Here is a 13,293-nt window from a genome sequence, read left to right as displayed (position 1 = left end):
TTTTGCAATGTGTCCCCTAAACTTCATCTCCCTATCCATCAACACTCCCAAGTCCCTGGCCTCATCAATCTCCTGGAGTACAGTTCCACCAAGGTGGTATGCTGCTGCTAATCTTTTCACCCCAAAATTCATAACCTTACATTTTGTCACATTAAATTGACATCCATTCTCCTTAGCCCAGACCTCCAATCTATCCAAATCATCCTGCAATTTTTGACATCTTCTGCATTCACTATTACCCTACCCAACTTTGCAACTTCAGTGAACAAATGAACCGTTTATCTCAGATCCTTCTCTATATGTTTAATGAACAGATTAAACAGCAGTGGTCCAAGAACAGAACCCTACGGCACACCAGTAGTCACAGGCCATCTTTTGGACTCTACTCCTGAATATCAAACTACTCTTTGATATCTCTCCATCAACCACTCACCTATCTATCTCACCAACCCTATATCCATTCCCATATGTTGTAGTTTACAGATTAGAATTCCATGTGGTATCCTGTCAAATGCCTTTGCCAGGGCCAGCAGTATCACTGTAAACCCATTACCCTTATCCAGTTCAGCCGTCACCTTGTTATAAAACTTGAGCAAGTTACTGAGGCATGATCTACCCTTCACAAAGCCATGCTGTCCCCTGTACAGTATCTCGTTTTCATCTATCCATTCCTGTATTTTTCCCTTGACTACTTTCTCCAAGACCTTGACAACGACTCCTGATATGCTGATCGGTCGGTAATTTGCAACCGTAGTCTTGGATCCTCCTTTATGCAGTGAAATTATTTTCCCCTCTTTCCACACCTTCGGGACTAAACCAGACCCGAGACTCAGATTAAACAATAAGGTCAAGGGCACTGATAATTCCTTAGCCGCTTCACGCAAGACCCGTGCCGGTATACCATCCAATCCCACAGATGTATTCACATTAAGGTTCTGTAATAGGCTAGTCACCTCCACTTCATTCATCACAATTCCCGTATAAACTAATGGTTCCTTCATTTTTTCAATGTCACCACCTGGATGATATACTTTTGCAAAGTGCGTGCTCAGTAACTCCACAATATCGACTGATTCAGTGACCTCCTTACCATTGTCATTCCTTGAAATCATTTTGCCATGTACAGTTTTTTTCTTGCTTGCAGCATATTGAAGGAACTGTTTGGGATTCTCTTTTGCTTGCATAGCTAGTTTCCTTTCATAATCTGCTTTTGCTTTTATTACCATGTCACCCCTTTCTTTAAATTCCCTCCACAGTTGTTTCTTTTTTTGCAGTCAAGCTTAATGGTGTTATTCATCCATTTAACCCCTACTTGTTTTACTATTTGGACCCTAGGTATACAATCAGCCATAACCTCCTGTAAATACTCCTTGACCACTTCCCATGCTCTATCAACATCCTGCCCTTGCAGTTGTACATGCCATGGCAGTGATCCAAGCAATCTCCTAAGCTTGTCATACTTGCCAGCACGGTAATTCCACATATACCCTGTCTTAATCGAAAATTCCACACCTTTACCCACATCCCAGGGCAAGACCTTATGATCACTCTCACCAATAGGTGGCAACATGGTCATATTAATTACTGTCAAATTCTGAGATGCTATTGCTAGGTCAAGCACTCTCACACCCCTAGTATTTTCAATTACATGCTGTCTCAGATAGTTATCCCTTAATAATTGAATAAAATCCATTTCCTTCCTCACATGTGTCCTCTCCTCCTTCCAATCAATGTTATCATAGTTGAAATCCCCAATAATAATTACCTTCCTTCCACTAATTTCATCAATTTGTTTATGCATACCATCTCCACCATCTATTCCATCACCTGGTCTATAGCAACACCCAACTGTATATTTTATTCTGCCAGTCTCAATCTCACACCAAATAGCCTCAAATGAGCTCCTTTCACTATCCTGCGATACAACTTCAATTCTCCTTGGCTGCAGTTCATCAGCTATCATCAATAACACCCCTCCTTCCATTTTATTCTCTCTGTGCCTCCTAAACACACTGCTGTAACCTACAATTCTATCCCACTAACTATATCATCTTCAGTCAGCCATGTTTCACTAATGCCAATAACCTGTGGTCTGGAAGAGCCAATCAAGGCCAAAAATTCTTCCTTCTTGTTCCTAATACTCCTGGCATTAGTATACATGAAATGCAGTGATCCCTTTGTCCCACTCCTATCTTGATGCGTTATTCTAAATGTCCCTTCCCCATTTTTTGTCCTTAGTGCTGGCTCTGGTACATTATATACATTCTTACACTCAACTGTCTCACTGATGTCCGCATATCCACTCCCCCCCCCCCTTGGTAGTTCTAGTTTCCCTGGTTCTGCACATTCATTTTCACTTCATTCAGCAACACTTTTTCCAGTCTCCGCACACCAAGTCCATTCAAATGCAGGCCATCCATCTTGTATAAGTCCTTTTGCCCTTCAAACTCATTCCACACCACACCGTCTGCATAACCTACGCATAATGTCATTTGCAATTATGGCCCTCCTCCTAAACTTCTCTCTGTCATACTGTGGCAACAGACTAACCATTCTAACTCTGTCACTCTTTTCTTTCGCTAACTTTAACAATACTTTCTAGTCCTCTCTCATAAAAAATTTATCACCTTTCTATTCATTCGTACGCACCACAACTATTCATTTTTTCACCCTCTATTTTTGCACTCTAATACTCTCACTTACATCCTTAAATTTCGCACCCGGTAAGTCAACCAGCAACATATGGTTTTGCTTGTCTATACAGCAGTTTCTGTTTGGAGAGGGGATGTGATTCATTAGTTAGTGTCGTTTTATCCCGGTTTTCTCTAATTGCACCGTTTGTTGAAAAATATAATGACTCCTTTAATCATGCATAGCCGAAAATTGCCACGTACCCCATAACGACCTTTTGCGTACCCCCAGGGGTACGCGTACCACACTTTGAGAAACACTGATCTACACCAATGGCATCTACTGCTCACCACCACCACCATCATTAGTATTTTTTGTCTCTAAATTGCATGTGTCCTAAAGGCCAATTTGTTTGTATGCAGGTTGAAAAACCTGAGTTTCCCTGATTGGGAGGAAAAAACCTTGCAACCTCCATTTGAATTGGCTAACTCACCTTTAATTGAAAAAAATCCATATAAAGCTTCTTCATGATGAATAAAATTGCTCATAACAAGAATTGAACTTAGTCCTTTTCCTGTCATAGGATGCAACATACCATCGTTCTTCCAATTGCACTACAGAGGCATTATATTATATGCTATAAAACACAAAAAACTATCAGTTCGCATATGCTAAAGAAAGGACCAAAAAAAAAAAAAAAGCTAATAGACTTCTTGACAAAATTAATGAAAAGAAATATGTTGTAACTTTTACAGTTTGCGAAGAAGCAGGAAAAGTTTAGTATGGTGGTATACGATAGAATAACAACGAAATGAGGTGACATCAAGAAATGTTTGGGCAGGTATAAAGGACATTACATAGCAATGTATAAGAATTACTAGAAAGATCACATTACAGAAGTTGGCACAATATGCTCAAAAATATGATCACATATTTTAGAGCACAGTATGTGATCACCTCTAATGGCTAAACAGACTGTGCTTGCTGTAAAGTGTGTATAAAATTCTTTAGCGACAAATCCTATTCTTCCACCATAACAGATTTTGGTCACCAAATGACCATTGTGGTGGCTGTTGGCATGCAGTGCAATGCTCAAGGACATCTCATGTGTTAAATCAGATTTCAGTGTGATGATTATGCTGGCCATGGCAGTTATTGGATTTTCAGTTTCGAGGTACTCCTCTGCCACTTAAGCAGCTATATGGACAGTGGCATTGTCATGTATAAAAAGAAAATCTAGGCCAACTAAGTTGCACATAGGATTTGATGAGCTGTTCTTAGTATCTTTGTGCAGGTATAGTTCCTATCAAAATATGAAGATGGGTGCAGTTGTTGAAAATTGTTCTGCCCCATATGAGAACACTGCCTGTACTATAAGTGTTCTATTCTCTGATGTTGGAAGGATAGCAGTACATTCATTATTCTCTCCAGGTCAGACAACATCTAGCATCTGTTGGTAGGTTGTCATCAGAGAACAGAATTGTACCCATTTGTCAGAGCTGACTCTAAGTTTACATGTTCATGGTACCAGTTTTTACAAGCTCGGGAGTGGTTTATTGGACACAAATCAGTGACTTCCTTGTGTAGAGTCTGCGTGGCCACAGCAACTTCAAGAGACACATGGTAACGGAACATCATATCAGACATCCATCCTGTTTGAGTCAGATAGCTGTCTGTTCGGATTGATGTGGCCCTCAGGCAGTTCTTGTCTTATGTAACTGCATCCATAATGCCGACAACCTTTTGTGATATTAAGCCATTGTGCTTGTGACCACCCAACAAGACACTGGACTACTTCAAGTAGTCCTGTGGCCCACCATCTCAATGAATGATTTAAATGATGATGATGATGACCTTGTCATCTTGAATATACTGGAGATGTGGCTGCTGAGCAAACCAAGGCAAATTACTCATGCCTTTATAGGCATGAGTAATTTGCATGCCAGCCTATTATATCAAATGTTTGCCTTCAAAGACACTGTTAAAAATAAAATGTTCATGAAAGCAATTTGTTCTGTTAAATTTGTTGAGCAGCATATTTCAGCTGTAGTTATCATCAAGAAGGACATCTGGCTCTAAACCTAGTTTATTATTATTATTTATTTGCATAATGGTTTCTTAAAGTGGCAGTTTGCTACAATGCATTTCCTTTAGAACTGCATTATGGGATTTTAGTTAGGAATTTTCTGGTATTTTTTATAATGGTTTTATAATGAGAGTACTGTTCTGTGTGGAAACTGTTAAAGAACAGCAGCATAGCAGTAACAACAACAACAAAATACAAAGCTTACTAGGTGATGGAGCTACTCCACTCTGAAACCAAAGGCTGTATTAGATCTGACTAATGTAAAATTTTTAATTGATATTAAATAAGTGATTAAGCCTGGTTGTGTATTTTAAGAGGGTAGGGATGACATGATGTTCAGAGCCAAACCTGATTGAGCCAAAATGTACGATAAGAGAAAGGTGTCAGGAATTAAGCTCAGTTATGTGAGCTTTTAAATATGCATATTAATAGCTGAAAGTGAAACATGAATAAAATCGATCAACAAAGAAAATGATGAATCAGATGGATTATGGATTTTGAAAGATTAAGAATTAAATTATGGAAACTAAAAAAAATCTGAAAACTAAAACTTAAAGAACAAAATGGAACAAAGCTAGCAAAGTATATACAACACCAGGAACATGAGTGTGCTGGCTGTTTAATGGGAAAGAAAGAAATATCTTTAGATGGTCAACACCACAAAACTATTTTCCTGACCTTTAAAAATACACAACCAAGGACATCTTTTTTACCTGTTTTTATTATTATGATGATGATTTAGGCCTTCATGGTGTCGCAAGATTTATCATGGGAGGTCACTGTTTTTTTTTTTTTTTAATATAAATTTAAAATATATTAGTCAGATTTAATTTAACCTTTGGTTTGAGAGTAAGGTGGCTCCATCAACCCAATAAGCTTTACTATTTTTTGTGAGCAGTTTCTATTGATAAACTGTGCTTTTCATTAAAATAATAAGTTAATTCAACTTTGCAAATCCAAATCTGTGAAGACGTTTTCATGCCAGCAAGTATTGTAAGAAGATAATGGTCAAAGATATTATCTCCTTTGACTTGGGCTTACATGGAGAACATAATTTTGATGTACTGTCATCATCTTTAGGCAGCTTCACTGTTATGCATTCATAGTCGTTAAATTTAGTAGTTCAATCACTGGATAACAACAGTTGATCTTGGCTGCAATTTCATAACCAGAATGACATTATGGAGATGGTAATTTTGTACAATCCTGACCACCCTAAAACTTAAAAGCTGAAATCATTTGTACTTAGGAATGGAATCAGTTTTGAATACCTTCCTTTAGAATACCTTACAATACCTTCTTTTTAGTCTGACTACAAACAGCAGAGGTGTCATTGGTTGTAACAACAAAAGACTGGGTAATGTTGACTGGCTTTCAGAGTAGCAGTTCTAATTGCTCCTAACACATGCATTTAGTCCATATATGAATTCGTATTTGTTTGCAGTTTTTAATCAAATCAAAAGAAATATCGAAAATCAACTGTAGAACCCACACTATTTCAAACAGTAAACATTTTGGGCTAGCTATCTCTGATTGGCAACTGGTGGAGATTGAACTGCTCCCTTAGTATCCAAAAGTTAGATAGGGCTAAAACAGCCTTGCCTACTCCCTATTGGGAAATAAAAGGCAGATTCTCAAGTGGCTCAAGTCAGAAACCTCTAGCATTGCACTCAGCCTGTGCTACTGCCTGCAACATTTGTTTTTAAATTTACAAATCCAAATCTGAATTTGAAAGAGCCAAATACACAACACCCTCCTACTCAAATGACAGATGAGTCTTCTGATCTCTTGTCAAGGTTGCTGCTTCAGCTTTTGATAAGTTGACTTTGAGGCATTCTTCTCCTCCAAATGTATAAATGACCAAAGAAATCATCTCCATCTATATCAAGAATAAATTGCTCCTGATGTATTCCTGGTGTATTGGAGGCCTAAAGTGGCATGAAAAATACCATGCTTCATCTCTAAAGTAGGATTTCTAGACTATCTAACTTTCATGATAGTCATGTAAAACAGAGTGAAGAATTGTTGGATGATAATCATAAATATCCTATTTACAAAAAAAAAAAAATTTTATTTGGTTATTAGAACTAATTCCAAAAGTGTTAAAAGAGCATAACAAAAATGACATTACTTTCTTGACATTTACAATATTACATTAATTAATTTTACCCACTTGTGTTAAAGATCTATCATGGACCTATTTTATGCATATTTAAAAAATATAATCATTGCTATTTTTTCTTTTATTTTTACAGAAGCTGTTGTTAGGTGCATATCATTAAATGACAGTAAACAAGAATGTCCTCAGAAAGACAGACTTCTAAAGAAATCTGGGTCTCTTGTCAATCTTGCATTAGAATCGCTTGAATGGAAAAACCGTGCCAATAATTTTCAGAATGGTTCTGTTCCCAGAAGTAGCAATTCTAAAGGAACTCATCTTATAACAGATATAATAAAACAGTCTTCTTCATATTCATCCCCTGTAAGACCTGTTCGGGATACAGATACTGAACTACAGGTATAACTATAATCAGGTTAAGATGAATTTAATGAATTGACCTCATATTTTATATATGGATAAAATGTGGTATTTAATACAAAAACACATTTCATAGGTTGTCTCATTATATTATCAGGAAAAACATACAATAATGGATCGTTAGGAAGCAAAATAGAAGTAAAAACAAACATTGCAAACTACATTCATTCTACTACTCTAAGACCAGCAGTGATACTATTAGAAAGCCAAGAAACTCTTTAAACAGCTATTGGACTGCAAAGCTCACTAGTTTCATAATTTAACACAAATTGTACATTCTTTCCAAGAAAATATTAGATAATTCTCACCATCTTTCCAACGTTCTTGACTTTTTCTTAATCAGCTCTCCTTCCATACTGTAGATGCCCACTCTCCTTTTGGTAACTTAAACCATAAATAATCTTGTCCAAGCTTCGTTTATTACAATTCCTTCATCCAGCTGGTCTTAGTGTCATGTCCTTTGACATTACAATGGTGGAAAATGGGATAATCTGTGTGGGTTGTACTCTGCCTTTCTGTTGTCTAAATGTATTTTCCATTCTCCCGATCTTCATTATTCAGTCATATAATAGAAATAATTCTAAGGAATGAAGGCCTTCATCCCTAATTCTGTTCAGAATCCACATAACTATCCAAGCCTTGATTCTTCAAGGCAGTCCATTAAAAATCCAGCATACACAAGTGGCTCAAAAAAATATTTGGGTTTTGTACTTCTCTGCAGCTCATGATAGCTGCAAAAAAAAAGTATTAGTATATCTTCTTCTTCTTAGCCCTTATCATCAATTTTTTCATTCCAGATATATCCTAGTTGTGCTCAAAACCTATACTTTAAAATCGACACTAACCCTATATTGTTGTTTCATTATTTCCTGCTCATTTGAGATTGACACTGCAGTATGGAAGTAAGCTTTTGTGGTTTGTACTCTGCCTTTCTGTTGTCTAATTGTGATTTCGTTTGGACTAACACCGCTAGCCTCTCCTGGCACACATCCAAAAAAATTCAGTGCTCTTTTCCAGTAGACATTGTTTCCCACCAATTGCTAATACTATATAAATCCTTCTGCCCAACCTTGAAATACTATTCCTCCATTTGGACTGGTGTCCCAAAACCCTCTTCAAAAATTCCTGATGCTATACAGAAGAGGGCAGCCTGCCTACTCTCTTCATCACTCTCTCTCTCTCATTTGCAGATTCACACCAATCACTTTTCTATAGATTTGTCCATGTGAGTGGAAAGAATGTATGGTAATCCCATTGCACAAGGGTGGTGCAAAGATCGATGTATCCAACTTCAATCAATCACTATCTCAGGAGTGGTGGTGAAGATTTTGGAAAAGTTCATTAGATCATGTTTAGCATTCAGAAATGGGTTGATAGAGAATCTCTACTTTGCAACGAACAACATGAGTTTACTAAGAGAAGGTCATGTTTTAGTGACTTGCTCACATTCTATAATGTTACCGTTGCGTTAGACAAGGGGAAGTGGATACACCATGGTTTTTTTTCTTTTTTGATTTTTGCATAAATTGGAGAATATGGGATTGGATTATGGACTATTGGTGTAAATAAGGGGATGGCTGACTGACAGATCTCAAAGTCATGTATGGGGAGGGGGGGGGAGATCTGCAAGATTTAAGGCAACCAGTGGTGTACCACAAGGATCAGTTCTTGGTCCACTGTTATTCAATCTGTACATTAATGGCATTGGGAAGGATTTGACAGGCAACATACAGCTATTTGCTGATGATGCAAAGTAAGGTAGGGTAATCAGGAATGTGGCTGTATGCACTACTTGCAGAATGATTTGAATAGGTTGGAATTGTGGGCATGGATAAATAGATGTCAGTAAATGTAAAGTGTCATGCATTTGGTGCGATTAGATATCCAATGGCATACTATATTGGTGGGATTATGCTAGAGGAAACTGATCAGGCTAGGGATGTTGGAGTTGTTAGTATATAGGAAGTCGATGTCGATAAATGCAAAGTAATGCACTTTGGAATGATAAGATATCCAATGTTGTATTATATTGGTGGGATTATTATTATTAGGGCAACTCCAAGGAGTCGATAGATTCATTGAGGAAGGCCCTAACAGCATGTCAAGAACAACTATTCGACATTCACACAGTATCTGTCATACCTCGCCTTGAACTCATTCACAGTCATGGCACCAACAACAGACTCTGGCAGTTTATTCCACCCATTCACCACTCTCCAAGTAAAAAACCTAGCTCTAACACTCTTGCTAACCACACTCTTGCCCAGCTTCCATGTACGGTCCTTAGTTCTCCCACCACCAGTCCTATTCTCAAAAATATCTTCTGAATTAATCCTATAGAAACCCTTCAGTAATTTGAATGTCTCAATCATATCACCCCCTTTTCTGCCTCTCAACCAATTTCTGTGACCCACAAATCTTCAACCTATTCTCATAAGGTTCATTCCATAGACCTGCTATCATCTTGGTCACTCGTCTCTGGATCCTCTCCACCTCCTCCCCATCAAGAAGAAACCCTGGTGCCCATATCTGGGCACAGTAGTCTAGATGGGGGTCTTATCAAGGCTCGAATCAGAGGAACAATAACTTGCTTATCTCTGCTCGTCAAAGTATTCTTCAGCATCCAAGTGATTTGGATGAGCTGATTTAGCCACTTTTGCAATGTGCCCCCTAAACTTCAACTCCCTATCCACCAACACTCCCAAGTCCCTGGCTTCATCAGTCTCCTGGAGTATAGTTCCACCAATGTGATATACTGCTGCTAATCTTTTCACCCCAAAATGCATAAGCTTACACTTTGCCACATTAAATTGACATCCATTCTCCTTAGCACAGTCCTCCAAATCATCCTGAAATTTTGACATCCTGTGCACTCACTATTGCTTTCCCCAACTTTGCATCATCAGCAAACAAATGAACCATTCCTCTCGGATCCTTTCCTATATCGTTAATGAACAAATTGAACAGTAGTGGTCCAAGAACAGAACCCTGCGGCACCCCACTAGTCACAGGCCATCTTTTGGACTCTACTCCTGAATAAACCACTCTATGATATCTCTCCATCAACCACCCTCCTATCCATCTCACCAACATTATGCTAGAGGAAACTGATCTGGCTAGGGATCTTGGAGTGTTAGTAGATAGGAAATTGCAATTGTCTTTCCAGTTGTATTTGTAATGCTGAAACAAACTATGACATGTAAAGATAAAGATGTCATTTTGCCTCTTTACAAGTTCTTGATAAGATCTCACTTGGACTATTGTGTGCAGATCTGGTTTGCTGGTTTCTTTTGTGATTTTGATACAGTGGTGGGGGGGGGGGGGGAGAGAGAAAGTGGGTGCAAAGAAAAGTGTTAAAAATGATATCAGGATTGTAGAATACTGATTATGAAGACAAATTGAGAATTGCAGACACTAGCAATCAGGAGAAAGAAGGGTGATATGATTGAGACTTACAAACTTCCAAAAGGGTCAAACAGGATTTCAGTTGATGGAATTTTTCATTTTATGGAGCCCAGGAAAAGGACAAGAGGGCATCCTTGGAAGCTGAGAATGAATGCTGCTAAGAATGGGGGGGGGGGGGGAGATCTAGATTTTTCTCTCATAGAATGGTACGTGATTGGAATGGATTGCCGTTGGATGTTGTGTGTGCAAGTAGTGTGAATGAATTCAAGAACAAGTATGATAACTGGTGCATGTAGAGTGTGGCCACCCTCTACATGCACCAGCTATCATACTTGTTCTTGAGGCCCTAATTTCCTGGAGGTTTCTCTTAATAACAATGATGATGATGAATTGGGACTATAGTAGAAGAGCTTAGGCAGGAGTTATTGAAAATGAAAAGCTAAATGAAACATCTGGATGAGGAGATTAAACATCTAAAAAGAGATTGATAATAAAAAAAGCTGATGATAATGAGAAGAAGGAAGTTAGTATCATGAAGAAGAGTCAAAGTATAGTCATATATCACTGTATGGTGACTCGCTCATTAGAGGTGTGATTACTAATAAAGTGCTTCAAACATTCTTTACTGGTGGAACTATGAAGCAAATAACTGATGTATTCAAGAAGAGGAAAGATTGGAAATCAAAATCAGTGGTAGTCATGGGTACAAATGACTTGGTTGGGGAGAACAAGGAAGTTGTTGCAGCAGGTAAAGAATAGTGTTGTTGGGAAAATCGTAGGCATGTTGTCCAGATATGACAACAGTAAATTCAGAAGGAAAGCAGAGATAATGAATAGTAAGATTGCTGAGTTGTGTGAGGCAAAGGGGGTTCAATTTGGAAATCTGTAGAGTTTGGAAATCTGCAGGACTGGTGGTGGGAGAACCAGGGGACACCTATGGAAGCTGGGCAAGAGTGTGGTTAGCAGGGGTGTTAGAGCTGGGTTCTTTAGTTTTAGAGTGGTAAATGAGTGGAATAAGCTGCCAGAGTCTGTTGTGGGTGCTTTGACAGTGAATGAGTTCAAGGCAAAGTATGATAGATACTGTGTGAATATTGAATAGTTGTGATGGACATGATGTTTAGGGCCTCCCGTGATAAGTCTAAGTACTCCTTGGAGTTGCCCGTAATAATAATAGTATTGCAGCAGTCCTCTGGGTTACCTTCACCACCTTTGCAATATGCTCCCTGAATTTCAGTTTTCTATCAATCATCACCCCCAGATCTCTTGTCTCCCCTACCTCCTCCAATCACCAATCGAGTATGCATCCTCCCATTCCCCCGGATCTCATCTCTCCTACTTCCTCCAGTGTACCTCCTCCAATCAAGTATGCATCTTCCCATTAATGGATCCCAAACTTTAAGACTTTATATTTTGCTGCATTAAACCAACATCCCCATTCATTTGCCTATCTGTCCAGTTTGTTCAAATCCTCTTTGTGGGCTGCCACATCTGCACCATCACTAATAACCCCCTCCCAGCCTCACATCATCTGCAAACAACTGAATATCCCTTGCAATCCATTAACAATGGATTGTAAGGGATATTCAGTTGTTTTAGGATATTGTAACCTTCTGCTTCCTTGACATTGTCCCACCATACACCACTCTCTGACCTATCAGACAGCTAATCCTGAATCTATATGACTAACCCGACATTTAAACCCATGTGCTGCAACTTAAATATCAGCTTATTATGTGGCACTTTATGTAGATAATTTTAATTATCTACTATGTGTAGATAATTTTAATTATGATTATATTAATCATTTAATGTGTAGATCTTTTAATTATGATAGCAATCAAAAGATTGATTCATCATTTCAATTTATATTCTATAGTATATGCTGACTTATCTAGATTTTACTGAATGTAGCTTGATGAACGATAATATGCTAACCACTCAGCCTGGCTGGCCGAATGGTTAGCATATCCGCTCTCCAGCCAAATGCTGCGGGTCCGAATCCCGCCGTGGACATGGATGTTTGTGATTGTAGAAATACTAGTGGTGGTGGTGGGCGGTAGATGGCGTTAGTGTTGTTGTGGTTAGTTGTAGTTGGTGGAATGAGTGGTAGAGACAGAGTTGTAGAGTATGTACCCTCCCTCAATGAGTCCTTGCACTCCCTGGAGGTGTCAAATAATAATAATAATAATAATGAACTACATGTGTGGTCCAGATTTCACTTGTGAGAAAAGATAGATGATTGATGTTTCTCTTATTCAATGAGGGAGTTCTGTTTATATGATATTATATGAATATCATACAAATTTTTATAAATTTATCTTAATTTATAGATGATTTCCTAAGGAAATTTCTATATAATTGCATTAAACTTGGTTCAGGAATCACTGCCTTTTAAGACTTGTTTGCCTTAGGAAATAAGTCAAATAAGACCTACCTACCCCTCTCTCTCTCACACACACCACTAATCAGCCAATCTGAGGACAACACAATTTACCCTTCAATTGGAAAGTTGGAAAAATTGAGGTTTGAATTCCATCTAGGATGTATGGATCTTTATTAATGCTTTGAAACTTAAGGTGAGTTAGCTAGTCTCGTAATAATGTGGCAGAGTTTTCTTTTTTGGAAACCAAGT

At 38.2% G+C, this 13,293-nt stretch overlaps 1 protein-coding gene across 3 annotated transcripts in view; it reads left to right on the top strand.

Annotated features, from left to right (window-relative positions):
- Positions 1-13,293, top strand: part of LOC150097192 (uncharacterized) — a 336,086-nt gene that overhangs the window by 215,466 nt on the left and 107,327 nt on the right. For all 3 annotated transcript variants that reach the window (XM_090406866.1, XM_090406865.1, XM_090406864.1), the window contains exon 9: positions 6,973-7,235. In XM_090406866.1, coding sequence (XP_090262992.1) covers positions 6,973-7,235 — 263 coding nt within the window. The remainder of the gene's footprint in view (positions 1-6,972; positions 7,236-13,293) is intronic.

Source organism: Typopeltis vanoorti, chromosome 17, assembly GCF_054136105.1.
Source record: "Typopeltis vanoorti isolate ZY-2024b chromosome 17, IOZ_Tvanoo_1.0, whole genome shotgun sequence".
Classification (NCBI taxonomy): Eukaryota; Metazoa; Arthropoda; class Arachnida; order Uropygi; family Thelyphonidae; genus Typopeltis; species Typopeltis vanoorti.
Note: the sequence above shows the minus strand (reverse complement) of the source record. Positions and strands in the feature narration are given on the sequence as shown.